This window comes from Cydia amplana, chromosome 2 (assembly GCF_948474715.1).
Source record: "Cydia amplana chromosome 2, ilCydAmpl1.1, whole genome shotgun sequence".
In the NCBI taxonomy this organism is placed as follows: domain Eukaryota; kingdom Metazoa; phylum Arthropoda; class Insecta; order Lepidoptera; family Tortricidae; genus Cydia; species Cydia amplana.
Window position 1 is genome coordinate 20,733,093 of NC_086070.1, and position 26,458 is coordinate 20,759,550.

A 26,458-nucleotide genomic window follows, 5' to 3' on the forward strand; every position below is an offset into this window, starting at 1 on the left:
AGAAGTTAAATATTATGCGTAAATAATAATTTTAATATAAAAGGTAGTACGTAGTACATATCAAAATTTTAAATTATATATTGCTTGCTGCTGCATATGTATGAAGTCCGCAAACAAGCCAAGGTTACATCCCTTACCAGGTGACTTCAATCTATTCCAAGCAAGCCTTCTACTATAGAGGTTTCCCTTGCCCTTCCAAGATTTATGGCAACCGCAACCTTTCGCTGCAATATGTACGATATTGCATTTTTTACCGCGACGCGTGTGAAATTGCGTGATTTGTGACTTGTGCACCTGAATTTGGGGCTGTTTTGATATTAAAGTTTTCGGTTGAATGAATAATGTTGCTGTTATGGTTTCAACTTTGTGTTAGTATCTGCTTTGTGACGGTATGCTATAGATAGCTTCTAATGGTGGTTGGGACGGGATAAATAAATATGCAAAAACTATACAATACACACAATCCATAAATACATCCACAATGGGTAGGTTGTGATTGTTGTGATATTTTTTTATTTTTTTAAGATTTATAGTAATGAAATATTTTAGCATGTTGCGCTGTTTTTAATTAAAACTTCGAATATCACAAAACGATCGAATATACATTTTTGTTGGTAAAAATAATAAATATTCGTATATAGTATTTTTTGTCATTAATTCCTGGTTTAAATGACGTCACTGTTGACAGCTCACAGATCATATCCATTACACATTTATTACAACTGTGCGAATAAACCTCTGGAATATAATACCAAAAAAAGGATCTATATAGTGATTAACTTCAAACAGCTTTCACTTATACCTAATGGCTTGAACTAAATTAATTACTTCAATAAATGGCAAAATTTCACAGTAAAGAAATTATTTAGGCCATTCTGAAAATGTCCAAATGCTTTGACCTTAAAATTGCCAGACAGTAAGAGAATTTGTTTAAAAATCTAAGCTTATTGACTTCGTCTAGACACCGGCACTTAACAACTAGGTATTCATTAAACTTGAAATGTTTATTATAGTGTAAGATTTCAGCGTAATACTTGCAGGGGTATTCTAATTTTAATTATAGAATATGAAATAGGTATGGATCGCGTTCATCACTATCACTACATAGTATAAAAAAGTCGCTTCCTGCTGTCTGTCTGCTTGCTTATGCTTAGATCTTTAAAACTACGCAACGGATTTTAATGTGTTTTTTTAATAGGTAGAGGAATTCAAGAGGTGTACAATTTGTTAACCCATGCGAAGCCGGGGCGGGTCGCTAGTATCCTATATAATTAATAAAATTATCAATACATCATGATGTTGCAGGTACAGCAAAATTGGGCACCTAAAGTGTCATTCAATAGAACTTGCTAACTATGTAAACAAACCGCCATACTAAAATTGACACTGAATGTCAAATTACTAGTAACTTTTGTTTACATAGTTAGCAAGTTCTATTGAATGACACTTTAGTAAAAGGAGTGTATGATAGATAAATGTTAGTTATCTTAATTTTTTTTAACTATAATTGATATTTTTAAGTTTAAAGTTGTCAGTAAATGTAAATACCTAATTGATAAGAAAACTTATCTGGAAGCACTACGTATCCTGGTTAGTAATCCTTATAGCCTAATTTATAAGCTTTTATTCAAGTTTCCATTTTTCTTCCAAATTAGTTCTACAAAAAATTCTAAATGATCCCAACTAAATATTAAGGAGACTGAATGTAAATCGAGTACTCTAATGAGTTTTTCTTCCAATAAATCTCATTAAGTTGTTACAAAATTCAGACTTTTGACACAGACTAATAAAAACAGACTTAGTACACCTACATGAAAATTTTAGTCCGCAGTAAAGTTCGTATGGTCAATGTGGAGGAAACCGGCATAATACTCGTAAATGTATTGCAGAGTGTATTTGTATATACGTAGATCGCTCAGACACAATCTGAAAGGGAGCTTTACTCCTTCTACTCTGACCGATCTTCTGTAAGTGGAGTATATGTGCAACGCAAGAGTTTGTAGACTATCTTTTCAGTCTTCACCACATTTACCTTAATTGAATATGACAGTCTGGCAAAAAATACTTCATCGTCTAATTTTACAAAGGAGCGTTGATTAGCTTTTGATGTTAAAAATAAATTCAAGCAACGTTGGCAGTTGCGTCCTATCTACAGGGTATCTCAAGTATTTGCCTCCCTTTTACTTAATTGGCGCCAATACTTAGGTACTTAGGGCCAAGAATACATTATTTTTACATAGACTTAGTGTTCTCTCGGTTTACAACTAATAAAAATTCCAAATGACCTGGACCACTAACAAAACTATTGGGCGATCAGTTGCACATTGGAGAAATAGTAGATATCTAGGATTACCTTTTTTACCTTTATTGACACTGCTGTCCCGGAGTCAAATATAATAATTCGCCGCTGACTGTACCAAAATCGAATGCAAAAGTATCCTAGGGCGAATATCGAACAACGTTTGATGTCGACGGTATAAAAGCCAATGCATATCGGTATCACCAAGTATTCCTTTGTCACAAAGCGGTACCTAATAAATAAGACAATGTATCATACGAGATTTCCTGTAGGTAGGTACGAGTATCATTACTATTTATATTATATTACTATACATAAAACGTAAATTTTCTTTATATATTTTCAAAGACGTTTCAACTCTACATTTGTGATGGTGAGTTGCCAGAACTGTGTGCCTACACGGTGAAAACCAACATTTGTCTCTATCTTTCATCATTTGTATATCTGTTATTAGGTTCGGAATCTTGTCTTATCTGTATTGTATTGTATCTGTCTACATATTTGATAAACTCATCTCATTTTTCCCGGATTTCATTATCAGATCCTGGCGTGATGACAACAGGTCCTGCCGTCTTCGAGGAATTAGAGAATGTATGGCGTATATTTAAAAAAAAAAAACAGAGATATTCCTCAAATTTAAAGTGAAAATTCTGCTCCGACAACGATGCGAACTCGTAATGTTTGTCATTAGAAAAAAAGCAGCTCGATGTCGTCTTAATACATTTTAAATGCTTTTTTTAGGGCGAGATAGCGAGACGTGTTTTAGTGCCTGTAAAAAGTTTGATTTGCTTCGATATTGAGGTTTGACGCAGAATATTTAAGAATGGCAAGCAAATTTAACTTTTGTTCTTTTATTTACTTATGCCATTAAGCGCCACTTGCACCATCCCACTAACCCGGGTTTAACCGGTTAAATCGTTAACTCAATGTCAAATTGTACTGGTAACCATGGCAACTCCAGGTTTAATCGGTTAACCCCTGGTTAGTGAATGGTGCAAGTGGCCCTTAGTAATCTAATATGAATAAAGCAAAGTATGAATAAAGCCCCATTTAAACGGTTCAAAAACTTGCATGCGATTTTCGTTCCATCGCGGTATTTGGTCGATCGACTGAATGAATTGTACTCTATAGTTAGCCATGTATCGAACATTGCCTGCAAGTTCTTGAACAGTTTAAATGGGGCTTAAAGTTATACCATAATACTCGTACCAACGAAATATAATTTTTGATAAAAATACTAATAATACACCATGGAGGTAGGTAGCTGTCTAAATAATGTGAGGATAATATTAATAACGCATCTGTATATCAAGGCCATCAAAGGACATAGCCGGTGCTTTGTGATATTGTATCCCCCTTGGATACAATATCACAAAGCACATATTTTATTTCCAAAACAGCATTGTTATTAACTTGACAGTGAGTTCTATACATTGGACGGATTATTGTAGGTACCTACCTACTCACAATGTCAACAAACTTAGTATTTCATAAATCACAATGTCAACAAACTTAGTATTTCATAAATTCACACTTTTCTTTGTTTAATTTTGTTCTCTGCGCCAACGTTCTCTTATGTTCAAATTTTATTGGCAACGTACACGTAGCTCCAAATACTAAGGTTATTACGAAGCCGACGTTACCCCAGAAGTAGCCAAGTGTCTCATTAATGTACCCAAATGTTAAGGTTGTCGCAAAAGTGAATAGTAATGACATCATGTTCATAATAGTTCCGATGATAAGTTCCGACTCAGGGTAAGTCAGTTCGGTTGCAACGTCGAAGCTCACGGCAGTAAATCCACAGAGAAATGTCCTGAAATATAAAGATCTTAATAAATGTTAAATCCTCATTTATATTGCGTAAGTATCAAAACAGACAAAAAACTGTCTATAATGCAAGTATAAAAGTAAGCTGACCGTAGGTATATAATAAGATAGTTTTTAAATAAAATATTTAGGGCTGCTGCGGCTGTATCAGAGTCGCATTTTTATCACTTGTCATGTCATGCGCCACTTTTGCACTTACACATTTGTCAGAACGTGACAGGCATGATGACAGATGATAAAAAACCGACCATCTTAGCCCTATATCCAAGTAACCTCATAACTTAAACCGTCTATCTAAATTTAAAATTTCCAAGCGAGAGTTTCCTGTGTCATTAAATTTAAAGTTTAATTTTTATTAATGTTACAGTTTCGCTCACTTACCCAACAAAAGCTGCCGCAGCGAACATAACCCACACCACCTTACAGTAAACCAAAAGAGCAGTCAACGTCGCCATAGCAACAGCAGACATGTAGTAAATAAACGTAAGCAGAAACTTGAATTTCTTCGTTCTGTCAAGAATAAAGCCGTATGTGACAGATGCCGTCATACCGAAGACTATCATAGTCACGCCTATGTTACCGGCGGTTTCTTCATGACCCTGAAATCAAATAAAAATAGGTACTTAGTACGTAACATAATATGTTACGTATGAATTTATTTGGATTATCTTGCTATTATATAAATGTATTTCTGACGATCACAATATAGATTCGTATAAATTGACATTAATGTAATTTGTACTGTAATCATATGTTGTGAAATAAATAAATCTATTCTAATCTAATCTATGAAGAAATGTTATACTTATTACAAAATAATGCTGACGTTATACAAATAATATTAGTCTTAAGAGATAGTTGCCTAGAGGAATATTTATGAATTTGATCTGGATCTGTTATGGATATAATCTGTCAGTGTCAAAAGTGATATTGATTCTATAAAAACGTCACTTTTGATACTCGCATTCATCACCAGTAATTACAATCAGAATACGCCTGCTAGAGTCCGTCTAAGATAACTCTGAACTCACTTTGACAGAGCAAAGTCATGAGGAGTCATTATAAACGTCATATTTTCATAGTAATTTGACACTTTGCAAAGCCTGTGCAGAGTTAGCTTGGTCCGTGTCGAACAAATATTTATCAAGGTACCAAAAGTTTTGAGAAAATGTTCAGATTTGGACAAACATAGGTACTGAAAACAATAGTTAAGTAGATACCTAGGTATCTACTTAACTATTGACTAAATTTTGACTTTCAAAGTAAGTAATATTTTCCCACAGCTTTCTGACTTTTATTATCCAATTTTTTAAGAGCAAAAGCTAGTAACAAACTTACTGGAAAATAATTCACAAATATCTGGCTTAACAAAGTGGAGAGGCCATTAAAACATCCATTATTGATGCCCGTGGTAATAAAAAGTGCTACCAAACTACGTTGAGAGAAGATCCTTTTAAGAGTTCTCATGTACAAGCTCAAGTTACTTTTGGTTGCCAATCTTGCTCTCGCTTGGCTAAGAGTTGGCGGTAAAGGTGGTTCGGCCTTAAAAGCTGAAACATAGAATTGGTATCTACAGTACCTACTGTAGGTATACTAAATTAATTCTCACCACAATCAGAAAACGGTTCTACAAAAAATGTTTCAAATGGAGACTTCACAAAATAGTTTGAAAAACCATTAAAATTATTTACGGTCATAATGAATCTCAAAACAATTAAGATTAGCCCCAAGAAATTAAATAGTTGTCATGGAAGAGTTCTATATTCTGGTCATCAGCAATGACAATTCACCAAATATGTAACTATTTCACTGTTTTTTTTTATGATATAGGAGGCAAACGAGCAGACGGATCACCTGATGGTAAGCGATTACCGCCGCCCATGGACACCCGCAACACCAGAAGGGTTGCAAGCGCGTTGCCGGCCTTTAAGATGGGAATATGCAAATGCTTGGGTTTCAGATAAAAATAAATAATCTCTAGGTATATTGCTTCCATGATTTGAGGAGTTCCCTCAATCCTCGTGAAACCAATAACCAGGGGCCCGTTTCTCAAAAGCTTGTAACTTGTAATACAGGTGGAAGTCCCTTTCTAACAAAAGCTGTCAAAAAGTGACATCCGCTTGTATTACAAGTTAAAAGCTTTTGAGAAACGGGCTCTAGACCTTGACCTTGACAAAAATGTTGTTTTAAAAACATAACTTAACAAAAGAAAAATGCAGTCTAATATAAAAGTGAGAATCGACCTCTATGTACGAGTATGTCGATATGTCAATTAATATTAATAAAGGTACAATGCATATAAAATACTCACTGAAAATAACTAAAGCTGCTACTAAACTACACGTAAATGCAGAGTAAGCAAACATTTTGAATAAATCATCTCCAATCTGGTTTGGGTCTTCGTGGTCTGAGACTAATATTGGAGGTAAGAAAAATCCCACAACTAGACCGAATTGGAAACCAAAGACTCCAATACTGCAAGCCGATGAAACCTGAAAAAGAAATCGAAAGTGAATTTATACAAACTTTTGATAAGATGTCTTGGTTAAATCACAGTATTACTGTTCCTAAGATTAGAAACGAATTCGCATGAGTTCAGATAGAGTGACGTACAGACGTAAGGTCGCCGACCTCCGGAATGGAAATGGCACATGCAGATGCAGATGCAGAAGAAGAAGAATTAGGTAAGTATTCTCGTTGAATGGTTGAACGAAGAGGCCAACTCTAACAAACAAAATCTCGATTAGTCGAAAAAAAATGACATGAAAAGAAAGACAGTTCGTTTAAAGTGACCATATACCTAAATTCCAAATAGGGCCTATCGCACGATGGCAAAAGTGACGTTTTTTGGTTGAGGAAATGTCACTTTTGACACTGACAGATCGGTATCGTACCGGTGTGACTTCTTTTAAGCATTATTCAAATCGCGCTGCAAAATTTGCGCCTAAGAATTATTACGATTAAATAACTATATCCAATTTGTAAGTGTGCCAATATGTGGTTGAATCAAACTCACTGTCAAATAAAAACTACCACTCAAACATTAATCCACATGATAGGACTATTTTATTTCGATGTAATGTTTTCAGTAACGAGCACGCACGCATGGCGCATGGATGATTATAATGCAATTTATATCACCTGTCAATTTGCGATTGCCGCTAATGAAAAAAAAAAAGAAAAATATTTTTCTAACATAAATGTCGAACTCAAATAAATATCACAACTCAATTATTTATGAATATGATAAACAAAATAAGGTGCACATTTGAGGATTAGTTCGATTTGTACTTTAGGCCTCAAAAAGCATAATAACGCTCCTTAACAGTACCTAGGTAAATTATAAAACTACGCAATAGGTAGATTTATATTACTTTTACTTAATAGTTCTATCCGCTATTAAATGTAACGTAACTTGCAAACGTTGAACTACAAAATAAGTTCCTTCAGAAGCGGCAGCAATTCAGTTCGTATCGGGAATTATGCACCAGTTAGTTCCTGTAATCAATTGGGAAAGTAATTTTCGCCACCATTAGCTGCACAATTATCGCTCCGGGACAGCTGAGCTGATCGACTCGAGATGTCTTAAGTGCAGGTTGAGGGTTGGCGAGTGGTTATCGATAGTTTCTGTGTGGTTGTATTTTGATCGGACTTTTAAATTAACTGCGAAACAGTGCATGGTGCGGTTTTAGGAGAAGGTTATTTGTGGCTAAGTCCTTCAATGCTTTAAAATAACCTACCAAATATAGGAAATGTGCAATGTATTTCAAGAGAAGATGCAATTTTAGCCCCGAAATACCTTGTTACATTGAAAATCACAATTAGAGGATATGCGTAGGAGAGAATGCCTCTTCAAGGATGGACGTGTTTGTGTGGAACTTGGCTGTGGAGAACTGACATGTATATTTTTGAGTTTATATATTTTTTGTAGTATAGCGTGACTAATTAAAAACACAAATAAATACATATACAATAAAATAATTAGACGTGTTTCCTAAGTTGTATGTAAAATTATTTCAATATCGATATGCGCACTATCGACAGAATCGTGTGCGTTACTTTACCGACACGATTATCGACCTTAATCAAAGATGCAAGGGAACAGTTCAATTTACGGCTCGCTTTGTAACACCACTGCGTTCAAGAATGCTCCTTCATACCTACATACCTACGTTTGCAATGAGGAGTAGACATTCTCTCACTTCTTTATGGTGGACATTTTAATCCTGCAGCTTCCCACTATCTCAAGGAGCGCTTTTTCGTTACTTTTTAAGGGATTCCGAATTCTTCTCTCTGTTCCTTCGTCAAGCTTTACATAAATTATTTTAGGTACCAAGCCTAAAGTTATGACATTTTCTGCCTGACGACAAAAACGCGCAAAATCCTCGCATATTTTCAAACCTAAACTGACGTAATACCTATTAATTTAACATATCCTGTGACTAGACTAAAGCGACATTTGATTTTTTAGAAAATTAAAAAGTTATATTAAATTGTAATTAATATCATTTTAACTGTAATTGGTTTAACATTAGATACTGGAATACCTACAATAATCGCTTGCACCAATCATATATGTAATATGTAAATGGGAGACATTAGCTGGTGACCGTCCACAGTGGAGGCATATTGTACAGACGCACGTGCGTGAATTTGAAGCCAGGCGACGCACAGAACTACACGCGTGACGAGCTAAAGGCCAGACCACCTGTGGCCATCACATATAATTACGTCGGAGGGGTGCTGACCTGCAGCGAGTGTGGCCGCACATTTGCTGCAAAGATTGGCTACGTCAGTCACCTGAGAGCGCACCAGCGACGCTCTCAGAAGTAGAAAGCAGTCGCTGTGGCCTAAAACGGCTAGGAGATGATGATGATGAATATGTAAATAGGAACGAGCAAGATACGCTGCCAGCGACTTAAAAATCAATATGAAATCAAGATTAGATGTTTAAATTGCGCTTCTCCTTTGCCGTAAGATGATAATAATACAATTATGTTACCAAGCAACGCTCTTAAATTGTGGTAGATGAATATAATTAGTCTTGATCAAATATGATATTGGTTTATAGTTCATCTTACGTTTCAGAGGTAATTAATACTGGCAACGACTCATATTAATTAAGCGGTCGTATAATTGTGTATACACCACAACGAAATACATTTTGGTTTATCACATCTCGGGGAAATATTCTACACGACATATTTTTATTGCGCACATTAGTAGCAGGTAAATATCGTTCAGGCATATTTTGAATCACGTACATTCATTTTATGGAGATTGAAATGAAACGTATTTTAATCGTGGAGTCTTAAAAAAAATGTAGAGGTATCTCCCAATTACAGTTTTTTGTTTTGCCTTTTTTCCTGATAGTTTTATGGGATGTAATAAAATTAGGTACCTAGATTCTGTGAAAATTTTACAATTTGAGTATCAGGGTTCAGATTGTCACATTTTTTGATTGAAACAGAACGATTGACTTCGTTCAGCAAATGGTTAAAAAGACGAAAAACTATGAAACCATTCTAAGCCTTCGCCCGAAGTGATGCTATAATAGTTTACGCATTTAATCGTAGAGAGAGAGGAGCCAATACATAACAATATCCATGGAAATATAAAACTGCCAGCGTCATTTAAAATTTAATTCTTATGTTCATTTCTTTTACTTGATTTTTTTTTGTAACTATTTTATTCTTATTGATTAACAAGAATTGTTAAAACCAATTACACTTGTAGTTATTTTCATTCATTCGTTTCTCTGTAAATTACAATACCTCTATCAATGACAACACTAGCTCCGATAGGTAGGTTTCGCATGACTGGACTATGCATGTTTGCGGCGGGACGACCAAAGGCTTATTCCACCAAAGCCAATCGCCGGCCGGCTATTCACTGACATGTATGATTTGGAATGTATAGAAATCTGAATTGGTTTCGAATAATATGACGACGGCTACGCTACGGCTAGGCGAAAAATTGGAGTAGCGGAAAATAACGGCACGTGTAAAACCTTCAATATCTGGGTGACCGAGCTTCGCTCGGAAAACATATAATAACTCGGAAATGTGCGTTTTCCCAGAGATAAGACCTAGCTAGATCGATTTCTCGCCCCCGAAAACCCCTATATACCAAATTTCATCGAAATCGTTAGAGCCGTTTCCGAGATCCCCGAAATATATATATATATATATAAATAAATAAATAAATAAATAAATAAACAAGAATTGCTCGTTTAAAGGTATTAGATTACTTATAACAAATTATGTTCCTACGTAAATTAAAACAACTTGTTTGCAATTAAATAAGTTTAAATTACCGTAATTACTTGTTTGTAAATTAAGTACAAAGTGCTATTACTATGCCATGGTTGGTATGCACCTCTGCATACAAACGTTTATGAAGAATTCTGATTGGAGCTTTTTAGGTAAGTACGTAGAAGGATACTTCTACTAGTATTAAATGGATCAAGGGTAAACAATATAATGTTTACCCTTGTTGAATCCATATTAATATTTTATTATTAATAATAATATAATAATAAATATTTAATTTCTTCAAGCAACTATCGCAAAAACTAAGTCAATAGCCTAACTAGTTATTGCCTGCGACTTTGTTCGAGTAGAACTTTAAGTTGCACTGTCAAAGTTTCTCATAGAACTTGTAATATTAACTTCTTCACGGAATCCTCTTTTAGGATAAGAATGATTCCATGCGCGCATTCAGGCTATTTACTATTTTGGTGTTTACTTCAGCTCCATTTGACTATTTGACCCACATTTATTAAAATCGCATCAAATCAGATTTTCATATATTTATATGTATATTATTAACATAAATGAAATGATTTATGAACCGTAAACCAAAATATGCATTTTAGCTGAAGCATAATTGATAAAGATAAAAAACATAGCCTAACTAGTTATTGCCTGCGACTTTGTTCGAGTAGAACTTTAAGTTGCACTGTCAAAGTTTCTCATAGAACTTGTAATAATAATATTAACTTCTTCACGGAATCCACTTTTAGGATAAGAATGATTCCATGCGCGCATTCAGGCTATTTACTATCTTAGTGTTCATATTTCAGCCCCATTTGACGCACATTTATTAAAATCGCATCAAATCAAATAAACCAACATCACAAATGCAGATTTTCATATATATGTATATTATTAACATAAATGAAATAATTTATCAACCGTAAACCAAAATACGCATTTTAGCTGAAGCATAATCTATCTGTGAGTACCTTTAATTGGCTTTGTATTGTTACCTAAATCTGTATAATGTTTTTGTATTTGGTACTCCTTAAAAAATAAAATAAAATAAAATAATTGAGGATAAAGATAAAAAAACAGTGATGTTTGAGAATCGACTAGAGCTACAGAATCAGTTCCATTTGTGGTAGACAAAATGCACGATGCGTTTCCGTGATTGAGATTGATCCATGTCACGTGAGCGCGGTTGCAAAAAAATGAACTAATTTTTCATTCGCAAAAAATATCTACCGTGGAGGATAAAAGCCAAGCTATTTTTTCAGTAAATGAATTCTCTCTCCCAAAACATAACAAGGGTGCCTCGTGTAACGTATTTGTAATGGTTAAGTAACATTACAAATACGTTACACGAGGTACCTCCTAGTTAAGAGAAAAATACTTGTACTTACCTTTATTTACGTTACATGTATCATACGTTAAATTTGTTTCGTGGTAATTGTAATCTTTCGGGGTCATTAACATCGCATTCCATACTAATTTTGTAAATGCGTAAGTAACTCTGTCTGACTGTATAACCGCTCAACAGATTTAAATTACATTTAGTATGCAAATAGATTGCGGCCAGAGAAAGGATGTACGACAGTTTTTATCAATCATCATCATCATACCACGCAAACGAAGTCGAGGGCAGAAGCTAGTAAAAATATATTTTTTTAGGGTTCCGTACCCAAAGGGTAAAAACGGGACCCTATTACTAAGACTCCGCTGTCCGTCCGTCCGTCCGTCCGTCTGTCACCAGGCTATCACGAACCGTGATAGCTAGACAGTTGAAATTTTCACAGATGATGTATTTCTGTTGCCGCTATCAAATACTAAAAACAGATTCAGATTCAGATTCAGATTCAGAGTTTTATTTGCTTAAACATGGTATATACAGGTCTTAAATACTAATACAATAGAGCTACATGTTTGGTCATAGAGACATGCAAATATTGTGTGATGTCATGTGTGTCGCATGCATCATATTTAAATGAAATTAATATCTAAGTACTTACTAACTAGTTCTTATAACTATGAATATATGTCATTAAGATATTCCTGAATGGTGTAGTAGGCTTTGGATGTCAAAAAATTATATAATGCAATTTTAAATTCATTAATGTTTTTTAGTCTTAAAATATTAATTGGCAATTTATTAAATATTCGTGGTGCCATACCAAATATACTTTTTGATACAAAAGCGGTTCTAGAAAATTTATAATTAATTTTCCCATGTTGCCGCAAACTATTGAATGTCGTAAACTGGTTCATATTACATTTGACATACATTGAAATTTCATACACATACAAACATGGTAGAGTCAAAATTTTGAGTTTTATAAATAATTCTTTGCATGATTCCAAGGTTCGAATACCGCATACTGATCTTAAACAATTTAGGGTGGGTCGATTTTGTAAAATAATTATAATGAATGTTGGTTATGTTTCAAAAGTTGCGTTTTAGTTCATTTAGTGTCAGAAAAATAATATAAAAAATAATCGATATATTTTTCAGCCCTCTACCGAAGCTTGAATATTTGGGAATAATTATTTTTCGATGAGTAATATTACTGTACCTAAAATGTATTCAAATATTTTGTTTTTACTTTTATGTTGTTTTTGTTATTATTTGCGAGTAATGAAACGAAACCTAAACATATTTTTTCATATCAAAATGAAGGTAGACTTATATTTGTCAACCTTATTTTCGTTGTACCCGCCAATTTTCTTACTTACGTTTTGATGTAAATATTGTCGTATAAATAAAACGTTATGCATACTTATTTGGCAAGATTTTCAGTAAATATTCGTTAATCTTTGAGTTAGATAACATTTATACCTAGTACACTGTATAAATAGTGTTGGAATTTCAAATTCTGTTCTTAAAAATGACTAGTAAACCATATATCTTTAAAACGCGCAGTGAAGTGACTTGCCCTTTGTTTGGACCACCATCTGATCTTAATACGAGATTATTGCCTACAATATCAGACACTATAAAATATATACTTTATGTAAGACGTAATTTACAAGATATCAATTCCGGAAAGCAACCATCAATTACCGAAGTGTTTGCTATTGTGAGCTGCGACATTGAGAAGATCTGGATTTCTGCGTCTTCCTTCCTTTCTTCCTTCAATGAAAATGTAAGATCCATAATTAACCCTGTTATTCAAAGAAATGCTCTTTTCTCTCATCCTGAAAATATACTAATGGCTATGATATCGGATGAGAGGAGGTCGGTAAGGGAACTTGCTCTTCGAAAATTTTTACAGGCAAGACGTCAGAAAAACAGTAGTTCTGTTAGAGTGTTTAAATTACCCAAGCTCAACTTTAATGCAACTGATTATATACGAGGGGCGTTCAAAATATTCTCGGTATTGATATCTTACGACCTCTTCTAAAATTTCTTTCGTTACTGGCCGCTAAGGTTTATTCATTGACATTAAAAAAAAGTATAATTCGAACCGAGATGGTCTTTTGTTTTTCTGCAATTGCTGAACAAACATGAACATCATGTGCGAATTGACAATGTTAACTAAATTAGAACATCGATGCGTGATAAAATTCTTGACAAAACAGGGTAAAAATCAAAAAACCATAAAAGAGGAAATGGATTGTGTTTACCGTGAGTCTGCTCCTTCTTTATCTACCATTCAAAAGTGGTCAAGCGAGTTTAAACGCGGAAGGGAGAGTATTGAAGATGACCCTAGACCTGGCCGGCCTGTAGTAGCTACTTCACAAGAAAATATTGATAAAGTGGAAAAACTTATATTGGAAGATGGTCGAGTGAAGGTAAAATCTATAGCACAAGTAACCAATCTCTCTATTGGTACCGTACATGATATTATACATGACCATCTTAATATGTCAAAAGTAAGTGCAAGATGGGTTCCGCGAATGCTGACTCGGCTTCAAAAAGACATGCGTGTAGCTTGTTGTTCCGATTTTATTGACCTGTGCGGTGAAAATCCTGATGAGGTGCTGCAAAGAATAGTTACTGGAGATGAAACCTGGGTTCATCATTAGGACCCAGAGAGTAAACAAGAGTCCATGCAGTGGCACATTAAGGGTTCAGCTCATCCCAAGAAGTTGAAGGTCATCCCTTCAGCTGGCAAGGTCATGGCCACGATATTTTGGGATTGTGAAGGAGTATTACTAATCGATTATAAAGAAAAAGGTGTAAATATCACAGGACAGTACTACGCTAACATTCTACGTCAATTAAAGGATGTAATTAAAGAAAAGAGGCGAGGAAAGTTAACCAAAGGTATTCTGCTTCTGCATGACAACGCCCCCGTCCATACTGCTCATATTGCCAAGGCAGCTATTGTTGAATGTGGGTTTAAAACTGTTACTCACCCACCGTATAGTCCGGACTTAGCCCTCAGCGACTTCTTTTTGCTCCCCAATCTTAAAAGGGATCTGCGTGGAAATAAATTTTCTGACGATGAAGCATTGAAGGCGGCAGTGGAGGAGCATTTTTACACGAAAGATAAAAAATATTTTTACGAGGGATTAAAAAAAATAATTGATCGATCTTTTAAGTGTATGAACATAGGGGGGGAGTATATTGAAAAATAAAAATATCAAACTTTTCGTACTTGTTTGTTTTCATTCTCATACCGAGAATATTTTGAATACCCCTCGTAGATATGATAATCTGGGCTGAGTGCCAAGTAACACCTCCGTCAATAATGAGCCATATATCCGAGGAGAATTTGAACGAGATGATAGCGAAAGACTTACCAGCAGAAGATATAATATTCCCAAAATTTCCCTGTCACACACAGGCTAGAACGTTGCATAAAACTTGTGACAGAAGCATCAATCACGGTGGCATCAAAAAATGCTCGGGATGGAATCATTCGGACCAAATTAGAATCTAGATCAATTATGCCATCATTTGATTACAAGGCCCAATACAACTGTTAATGTAATAAAAATGCATGTTTGAAACAGTCTAATTATTTTTTTATTTTCTCAACATAAATTGTAAAAAACCCCATCCTTATGAAATATTATATTATTTTAACTTTTGTAAATTGGCTTTAATGATATTGTAATGTAATATAATTTTATTTTAATAAATGATAAAAATTACAATAAATTTAAAATTATGAAACTTTGAATACCTGTAGAGGGCTAAAACATATAACAAAATCATTTTATTTTTTCATTTCATAAAAGTATAAATAAAAACGCACTTTTTTAAACCTAGCCAGCTACAATTTAAGTAAAAAAAAAAATTGTCATACATAATCGACCCACCCTATTAAACATTTCTTTTGACTCAAAAACACCATTTCACGATCAGTGGCATTTCCCCAAAACATTACACCATATCTTAAAGTAGCCGTTACATGTGCATGGTAAGCAGTCAGCACTGCTGTTTGATCTACAACCTTCCTTAAATTATACAACGCATAGCTAAATTGATTCAGTTTCTTACATATATTGTCAATCTGATTTTTCCATGTCAAACTATTGTCTAAGCTTAATCCTAAAAATTTTGTAGAGTCAGTTTCATTAATTCTTTGGTTTTGATAAGTGATATTTAAATCAGGTGTATTGGTCCGTAATTTAAAGTTCATAATATTCGTTTTCTCAAGATTAACATGAAGATTGTTTTTGTGAAGCCATTCAATTATAATATGCAATGTCTGATTTATATTGGTCTGGAGTAAATTTATGTCAGTTTATGTCAGAATAAGGGTAACATTCCATTTCTGACCGCAGCTGCACTACTGGTACTGAACGCGTCGCTGTTACTGTCAATTTCCATAGTAAAATGAACAGGAGTGTGTGCGTGTGTGCGACTGACTGCAGTGTTATTTGAATTCGCTACTTGTAAATTTAATTATCGAGTAAATACTGAAGAGATACATACCAAACACAACCTAAAACCTGGATAAAATGAAGCATATCTGAATCACACATAAAGAACGAAGAAATACTACTATAATGGAGAGAAAAGCGCGAAAAAAGGTACCATGAATTGATCCGTTATTTACAAAATTCACTCACACATGCTTGAGCACTTAAATTAAAAACAATACGACCAATTAACACCCAATAATCACGAAGAACAACTGTTTAACCTACCTACATTAAACTAGCTAGACTGCTAGATTGACAATCTGACATTGACAGCGGCGAAGGTCAGTGTTGCTATACAAAAATTTCCTACGGGTGCGTTCCATAATCACCAAATTAAAAGCTGCCTACGCACGGGTGCGTTCCATAAAAAAAACAAATTTAAAAGTTTGCACACCAGGCAATATGTCATCAAAAATTAAAATATTTTGCACGCAGTGCACAATCGAGATTAAATCTAAAGAATATTTGAAATGCCGAACATGTCAAGGTGCATATGACCTAAAATGTAGCACTGTAACTCGAAGGATGTTTCTATCGATGTTCAAAGAAGACAAAAATATCTGGTCTTGTATACCTTGTCGGAATAATAAAAATCAAACTGGACAGAAGGGAAGACTCTGAAGGAGAACTCTACTTCCGATTGCAACAATACCATTTCTTGCAGTGAAAATATACCTGAAATAATGAATACCAGACCGGCACTTATCGCGGACAATGTTGATAACACCCCTGAACTGTTGTCGGACCCGGAATCTGATATGGAATCGCTAGCCACTTTACGCGATGAAATTTCACTAAGTATGCCAAATATATCAACGATTGAGAGCGGCGACTACACAGAAATGAAAAAGGAAATCGACAATCTCTCTGTACAGTTGTCTAGCGCGCATGATGAGATTGATAAGCTTAACTCAGAGGTTGGATCACTAAAAAAGAGACTTGATGACCAAAATAAGAAAATCGAGCTCTTTAAAAAGCTCCTGACTGAAAAAGGTCCTACAAAAAATTCAACGCCGTTGAAAAATAAAATCACAACTTTACAGAAACAATTATTGGTCAAGAATATTAATCATCCAGGCAATGTCCTCGACAGTGATGATGACTCTATACCATCAGAATCACCAAAACGTAACGATATAAACACAATGATGGCACCAAGTGACCATACAGTCGAGGCTGAGAGCCCGACAGGGACACAAGAACAAGATACAGCACAAAAAATTGAACCAAATGACAATAAGAAAAAAGATGACAAAACGTTTAAAAATAAATTGTGTCTTATTAGTAGCAACACAAGAAATAACATTTTGGGCAATATATACGAATATTTTAATGACTTTGAATTTTGCCATTACAAAATACCAGGCGCCGGAATACATGAGCTTTTTAGCAACTTAGATAATAAACTAAGTAATTTTACATTGTCCGATTTCTGTGTTATACTTATTGGGGAAGAAGATTTCAAGACGACAACAAATTACATAAGTATGGTTCAACATATTAGAACTACACTAGAAGATATGAAGCACACAAATTTTATTGTATGTGTTCCAACGTATGTCTGCGGAGCTAAAGTGTATAATTGCCGTGTAGAATTGTTTAATACTCTACTGAATTTGGACATCGCAACAAATAAACACGCTCATTTCTTTGACACAAATCTAAATCTACAACTGGACATGTTCTCATCGTATACGGGCAAGCTTTTGAACACTGGAATCAAAAATGTATTCTATCACCTCCAGAAACAGATTAAGACTATACAAGAGAGCGATAGTAATCCAGAAATAACATTTTTTCGTGAACAACACTGAAAATAATTATAATCATAATAATTTTCAAAATATTCTTAATTACAATCATAACAACTTTTTCAAAATGTTCCACCAAAACATAGCAGGTTTTGTTAGCAAAAGCGATTTACTCGAAATAACAATTGATGAACTAGCCAAAAACCACAATCGTTTTGACGTGTTATGTTTTACTGAGACATTCGTTAAAACAGGTATGGAAGGTAATTTACGTATGACTGGATACCGACTGGCAGCATCGTACTCTAGATCACATCAAAAAAGAGGCGGTGCCTGTATATTCTGTGCAAACCACATTCAAACCCAAAAACTGAGCTTCTTAGATGAATTTTCCGAAGACTATGTTTTTGAGTGTTGTGGTGTAGAGATAATCTCGATAAAATGTATCGTTATTTGTGTTTACAGAACGCCATCAACGAACGCAACTAATTTCCTACAGAAACTAGAAAGTCTGATAAGCAAGCTAAAACGTAAAACAAAATATAAGATAGTAATCGCTGGGGACTTCAATATCGATATACTTAAAGCCACAGAAAATTCGATTGAGCTTACAAGAGTTGCTTCAAATAATAATTTTATATTACATATAGATAACCCCACGCGTAGAGAAGCATGCCTCGACCAAATAATGTCAAATATCCCTGAATCTGAAAGTGAAATTCTCAAATTGGGTTTGTCCGACCACGAAACTGCACAAAGTTTAATGTTTCCAATTAGTAACATAGATAAACCAGTTCTTTGGTATTACCATTTTAAGAGAGATTATAGTCCAGACAACGTAAAAAAATTCTGTGACTGTATCGCTAGCTTATCTTGGTCTGAAGTTTATACTGAAAATAACGTGGCAGTGGCGTTTAAAGACTTTCATGATACATTTACTCTTTTTTATAATTTGTGTTTTCCCTTCTTAAAAATAAAAACTACAAATAAGCCTAAATCTTGTGATTGGTTCACAATAGGTATCAAAAAGTCTGTCCAGACCAAGCGACAGTTGCGTTTTACTTATTACAAAAAACCAAGGGGTCACGCTAGTTATTTAGACGCAAAACATAAGTTTAATAATTATTCAAAAATTCTTAGACGTTGCATACACAAAGCTCAAAGATGTGCAAACGCAAAATATGTTTCCCGATCGAAAAACATATGTAGAGCGACTTGGGATATAATAAAAAACGCTACTAAAACGCAATCACGTGATGCTTACATTGAAAAAATAGTCATTAACAATAATATTATAGCTAATCCCACAGATATTGCGAACGCTTTTAACGACTTTTACATAAATTTAACTAATTCAAACCTGGGTAACACTCCTACTTCTGCCAACTTAAGACTAGTAAAAGCAAATAACGCAAATATATTTTTGGTCCCAACTGATAAAAACGAGATTACTAAAATAATTAATGGGCTCAAACCTACAAACTCAGCTGGGTATGATGAAATCCAGACCAAGGTATTAAAAATATGTAAAGAGGAAATCGCTGAAGTACTTGGTTACTTAGTAAATATGTCTTTTGCCAGTGGAGTCTTTCCTATAACCCTAAAGAGAGCCTTAATCAAGCCGTTATTTAAGAAAGGTAGCAAGGAAAGTGTAGAAAACTTTAGACCTATCGCACTTATTCCAGTTTTCGCAAAGATATTCGAGAAGGTATTTCATGAACGCATAACTTCATTTTTAAACAAGTTTAATTTAATCAAAGCCGAACAATTTGGTTTCCAGAAAGGGAAATCGACCTCTTTAGCGGCGTACACTTTAACAAATAATATATTGAGTTACATGAACCAGAGTTTGCCAGTAACTGCTGTCTTTTTTGACATGAGCCGGGCTTTTGATTTTGTCTGTCACAAGACCTTGCTAGCCAAATGTGAACTCTACGGTATACGTGGAGTCGTTAATGATTGGCTTAGAGATTACTTGCATGCCAGGACTCAGTTTGTGGAGGTATTACAAATTAATTCGAACAAAACAGTAACTACTTATCAATCATCGACTAAACTTAACAATGTGGGAGTGCCTCAAGGGAGTATTTTAGGTCCATTACTATTCCTACTGTATATTAACGATTTACCAAATGTAACGACGTTCAAATGTACTCTTTTCGCAGATGACCTGTCCGTCGTAATCCCTTGTCGTGACCCTAATACATATAACAAGGATATTAATGACACAATCCAAAACATTGTAACCTGGTTAAACGAGAATAATTTAAATGTCAATTTCCAAAAGACAACATTCATCCAATTTGTAAACAGAAATGCTGTCAAACAACCTCTCATAGTTACTTTTTCAAATCAAATTGTAACGGAGTCCGATCAGACTAAGTTTTTAGGTATATGCGTGGATGATACTTTATCTTGGAATGAGCATATTAATAAAGTATGTAGCAAAGTAAACTCGTTTGCATATGCCTTATGGAGGTTGACAAAAATTAGCAGTAAAGAGACTGCAATACAGGCGTATCACGGCTATGTTTGCTCTGTACTCAGGTATGGTATTCTTCTTTGGGGAAATTCTAGTTACGCAAACAAAGCGCTGTTAGCACAGAAACAGTGCATCAGAGCTATTTGTGATGTAGATATATTGACCTCGTGCAGACCTCTATTTAGAAATATGAAACTTCTGACTATGCCAAGCATTTATATGAAATTTGTTTATTTGTTAGAGTGCATCCTGAACTTTTTACTACGTATAGGGACATTATCATAATATCATAATCGTCTCGTCATACCTGCTAAAAAGACAGTATTATATGGAAAGAGCGCTTATTGTATGGCAATAAAAATTTATAACTGTCTCCAAGATGATCTGAAAGAATTACCACTTAGTCTTTTTAAGCGTAAACTTAAGAGTTGGTTGATACAGGAATGTTTTTATTCAATTGATGAATTTTTTGACTATTTCAAATATGACTAAATAGGTACTGACAATTGGAATTAGATTAAGTATGACATTTATAAGCGACATGTATAATACTAGATTTATTAGCATTATTAATAGATGTAGCATAGCTCGTATTTGTGTTTTTGCATGCCAGTTGCTGGTGAAGTATGCATGTGCTTCTTAGTTACTAAGTCCATCTTTTGTACCATATTTTATGCAAAATAAAGATATTTGATATTTGATATTTGATATTTGATATTTGGTAGTGCAGCTGCGGTTGGAAATGGACTGTCACCTTAAAATAAAGATTTAAGTGGGGCTCCCATATAACAAACGTGATTTTTGACCGAAGTTAAGCAACGTCGGGCGGGGCCGGAGTCAGTACTTGGATGGGTGACCATTTTTTTGCTTGTTTTTTTTTGCTTGTTTTGCTCTATTTTTTGTTGATGGTGCGGAACCCTCCGTGCGCGAGTCCGATTCGCACTTGGCCGGTTTTTTTTTTTTCATAATTATAATCTACACACGACATAAAAAATTGTTTCGATTTATTTAATTTAATCGTTTCGGTTCAGACAGAGCATAACAGTCATAAATGAAGCGTGATTGTTATCACATTGATTTATAAAAATAAAAAGCGGCCAAGTGCGAGTCGGACTCGCCCATGAAGGGTTCCGTATTTAGGCGATTTATGACGTATTAAAAAAAAACTACTTGCTAGATCTTGTTCAAACCAATTTTCGGTGGAAGTTTACATGGTAATGTACATCATATATTTTTTTTAGTTTTATCATTCTCTTATTTTAGAAGTTACAGGGGGGGGGACACACATTTTACCACTTTGGAAGTGTCTCTCGCGCAAACTATTCAGTTTAAAAAAAATGATATTAGAAACCTCAATATCATTTTTGAAGACCTATCCATAGATACCCCACACGTATGGGTTTGATGAAAAAAAAAAATTTTGAGTTTCAGTTCGAAGTATGGGGAACCCCAAAAATTTATTGTTTTTTTTCTATTTTTGTGTGAAAATCTTAATGCGGTTCACAGAATACATCTACTTACCAAGTTTCAACAGTATAGTTCTTATAGTTTCGGAGAAAAGTGGCTGTGACATACGGACGGACAGACAGACGGACAGACAGACGGACAGACAGACAGACAGACAGACATGACGAATCTATAAGGGTTCCGTTTTTTGCCATTTGGCTACGGAACCCTAAAAATGGTTACCTTATTTAACTTTTTTTTTACCATAGTTAGTAGTATTGTTTTAATAACTTACCTCACGTTCCCCAAACCAAATACTGGATAATTTCTGCGGTACGCTCAGCATCAAGACTTGGGCGACGGCTACCACACTTTGGCCGGTCAGAGTTACATAGAAACCGCCAGGAGTAGCGGAGAACACCTTGATGCAGGAGCCAAGAGCAGTTCCTGATGAGCCAAGAATTGCTGTCCACCTGAGGCTCTAGAAAAAATGGACAATTTAAACAAAAACAACGTACTTTTTGCAATCATATATATCAATCTTTAAACCGAAATAAGTACTTGAAATAATAGGTACAAATTAAATTATTTTCATAGAAAGTTGGAGTATTAGAATATCTAGTTCATTAATAAGTATTAGGTAGTGTACCTATGTAAGTACACTTATATTTTTAAGTTCATAACCAAGTAGTAAAAATAAAGGATAGTATAATAATCCGCGCAATAACGACACAACTTATAGAAGGCGCCAGATTGATCTACGTTAATTAAAATCGAACGATAGCGACTTACAATCCGGTCCATAAAACTTGCAGCGGGCAACGCTAATGGCAAATAACATCCCATCATCACAAGCGATGTCAAATTGACGTGCCAGTTAGTGACTCTATAAAACTTTGTCACGGCGTTTGGTATAATAGAGTACTGAAGCCATTGCGACGAGTTACATATCATGTACACCACGTACAAAGCTAGTATGTACCATCTTTGGGGATACACTTTGAGTGCCACTTCTTTCTTCTTCTTTTCAAACTGATTATTTTTTCTTAATACATTTTGGTCAACTTCAACCGCTCTCGATTCCTCTTTCCCAAGGTTTAACGGTTGTTTTTCGCTTTCCATTGGCTCTTCCAATTGTGTAAGCTCTTAAAATATATAGAGTTTTTCTAATAGGACGGTATGCCGAAGCAGACTCCATAAGCTTTTTATTGGACACCACAAAAATTAAAAAGTAATCAAGTATCTGGAAACAAATCAGAAATTTAAACAAATCAGAATAAAGGAAACTGCTGACGCAAAAAACAGTTATGATATGAACAAGTCTGCTGTAGACAATACGAATATGAATAGAAAAAATAGTGGGTCGACTATCTTATCGAGTAATTACAGTTATAAACTCGTATATTGTTAGACATATTAAACAGGTTAGACTATTCCTAATACTGGGTATAATAAGTGAATAAGGTTAGCAAATAAAAACTTTTGTAGATTGGTTTTTTACCCGGCCAGAAATTTCAGGTGCCAGTTTATGAAAATTGTTCAATAAAATGCAAATAAAAGTTTGCATATCAGACGGGAGCAATCATTTATTTAATTATTGTCTGGAACCCAGATGACTTCAGCAAAATTCCGTGCGAGTTCTGTAAGAAGTTATTGGATCTATTCATACTCGTAGGTACATAGGTAATTATACCGAATACCAATACATTCTTAATTTATTTCAACCGTGAAGGTTTAAATATTATTTAAACTCAACTTAATCTATCTATCTATCTAATACCTTTAAACGAGCAATTCTTGTTTATTTATATATTTATTTATTTATAGATTTATATATTTCGGGGATCTCGGAAACGGCTCTAACGATTTCGATGAAATTTAATATACGGGGGTTTTTGGGGGCGAAAAATTGATCTAGCTAGGTCTTATCTCTGGGAAAACGCGCTTTTTCGAGTTTTTATATGTTTTCCGAGCGAAGCTCGGTCACCCAGATATTATATTTAAAACGTGCTAGTATTTTGATGCCTGTTTTAAGTTAGATCTAGACAATATAAATTAACTGCCAGAAATGTTTTTCCTTTATGCTGACTCTATATTATCTCGCTTGATAAGTACTTGTGTTTGCTCTTTACTCTGAGGAATAAGCTCCTAATCCTTTCGCAATATTTTATCCTCACGAGGTGTTTTATCACTTCTGACGTAAAATGTATTAGAATAAGTGCTTTGTTTGGTGAACACTAAATTTAATACATAAACTGAGCTGGCGACTAATATATATGAGAGTTAATTCAAACGACAATATTTTTTTGTTATATTGGGTCTATATTTCCGAGCTCATATAACCCGGCAACCTTCAAATCAAGGGTGAACAGGCACCTTCTGGGCAGGCTCGCTCCATCGTAGGCCACGTCTTCGCCTCGGCTGGTCTGTGGCCATGAGTAAGCCCATTTTTATTTAAAAAAAAAACTTAATGTTGCTTTAATTACATTTCACTGCGCGTAAATGTTACGTACCTTGAATGCTTACACGGGATTGGTTAATGGTTAGTTTTGTAATCCTTTTCTTTTTCAGACGTATTGTTCTATTATTATACTATACAATTTTATTGTTATAAAATTCTAAAGTAACGGAACTTGCAGACAAGAATATACCAATGTACACTGTTAGCCAAACTAGCAACGTAAAGGATGTCGTCAATCTTGTACTTTACACACTGACGTATATAGGGAGAACTGGAGGCCGATTCAGTTTTAAAAATGTAATATGGTTTTATCTCAGTTTGATTCGACCTCGAGCCAGCGTGTGCCTCTGTACTAATCAGCGCAGTGTCCACCGCTAACGCTGATTGGTTCTTATTAAATGCTATCAGAGGTCGTTTCAAAAGCCATCTCGCTCATACTTATCGTGCGCGTGAGATGCCTGATGACACGGCTCAAGGTCGTATCAAAATACGATGCTTATATATTATTTTTATTGTTAAATAGAATCGGCCTCTTGAACTAACGTGTATGTAATTTGGCGTTAATATGAAAATTACATGAGTTGTTCCAATTGACATTCCGGATATAGTAAGGTTTATTATGATCCACTTGTGAAATACGTTACTATAAATAAAGACGAATTAGAAACGCATACAAGTACTAAATTTAGTTTTATTAGCGTGTAGGTACATACATTATTCTTAATATGCAGTGCAAATATATTTGTGTACCTAAATCATTCGTAGGTATAAGTCGTTTTGCTGCTAAAACCATGGTATAATAATATACTCCGCCTGGTACTCTCTTCCGAGATTCGCGAATGACCTAACTGTCACTTGCCTACGTCATCATGCTGTTTACAGGTTCTCAAACTTTAAAATGTGGGAGAATTTTAACCAACGGTGAAAATTATTTTAACGGCATTAATTTTAAGTTATTCACGTAGAAACATAGTAAAATAAAACAAATCTATACTGCACTTTTCACTCCTACTCTTACAGTTCCGAATAGAGCAGCCAACCATTTTCGTAACAAAACATTAATTAGCAAGCTTACGACATGAAAAGTTTGGAAAACACTGCGACTGCTGACACTGAGCGAGAAGGAAATAACAATTAACACGCGCTCGACAAGGATGACGGTCAGGGACAAAATGGCGGATTGTCAAATATGACAGCGCTATCCTGTGTTGCCAGTAGTGTAAACAGAATTACCCGAACGTCTGAAATGTCTTTCGTGAATCGGAAGATATTGCCAACGAATAATTAAAAATGACGTGTTATTGTAAATTTTAAGATAAAATACATATAAATTAAAATTATAAAATTATAAAGAAATATTTTAACTTATTAACCATAGATATAATGTACCCATGTAACATGTTATGTTGAAATAAAGTGGCAATGTTATTGTGACGTAGGCAAGTGACACTCTGGGAAGAGAAGACCATGTTTTATTAGACCATGGCTAAAACCTTTTATCAGTGCACACTTAATCATTTTTTTTTACAAAATGCTCTGTGGATTTAAAATTCCGCCGAGTTATCGAAACTTAATTTCGTTCGCGTTCTGGAATATACAGGTTTTCGTAGGTATTCTTATGGTTTGAAAGTCGGATACCTGAATCATTATTTATAAATAAATTGTACTTAGGTATTCAAAATAATAATAGTAAAGTACTGTATTGTATAAGAAACTAAATTTTAATGTTTCAAAGTCCTTGAATAATACGACGACGGCTTTACTAACGACTTTATTTTATGTATATTTATCAATTTTAACGGTTAGTACATGATAGTATGTAGTACATGATTAGTTTATTTTAGTACGGTTTAATTAGACTGACTACTCGACTGTAGAAAGACAGTAGGTAATGTAAGTAATGTTTTTGTACGTAGTAACATACGTTTCCTAGATAAGGGCTACAACCGTTTGACGGATTTCAATGACTAAACATCCTTATCATCTCAATGTTGACAAGCATATGTTTGTTTAATTAAATTACACATATTAATGTATTAGATCTTTTATATTTCCTTG

The 26,458-nt window shown here is 34.5% G+C and overlaps 1 protein-coding gene across 1 annotated transcript; it reads right to left on the minus strand.

The window, feature by feature from the left end:
* Positions 1 to 3,811: 3,811 nt before the first annotated feature.
* On the minus strand, positions 3,812 to 23,240 carry LOC134661318 (uncharacterized MFS-type transporter C09D4.1-like). Its single transcript, XM_063517324.1, has 6 exons — positions 22,732 to 23,240; positions 22,235 to 22,420; positions 6,438 to 6,618; positions 5,465 to 5,676; positions 4,508 to 4,725; positions 3,812 to 4,112 (listed from the first exon to the last, which is right to left on the minus strand). Exons 1-6 carry the CDS (start codon positions 23,059 to 23,061, stop codon positions 3,812 to 3,814), a joined length of 1,428 nt encoding a protein of 475 aa, XP_063373394.1. The 5' UTR covers positions 23,062 to 23,240.
* Between the last annotated feature and the right edge of the window lie 3,218 nt (positions 23,241 to 26,458).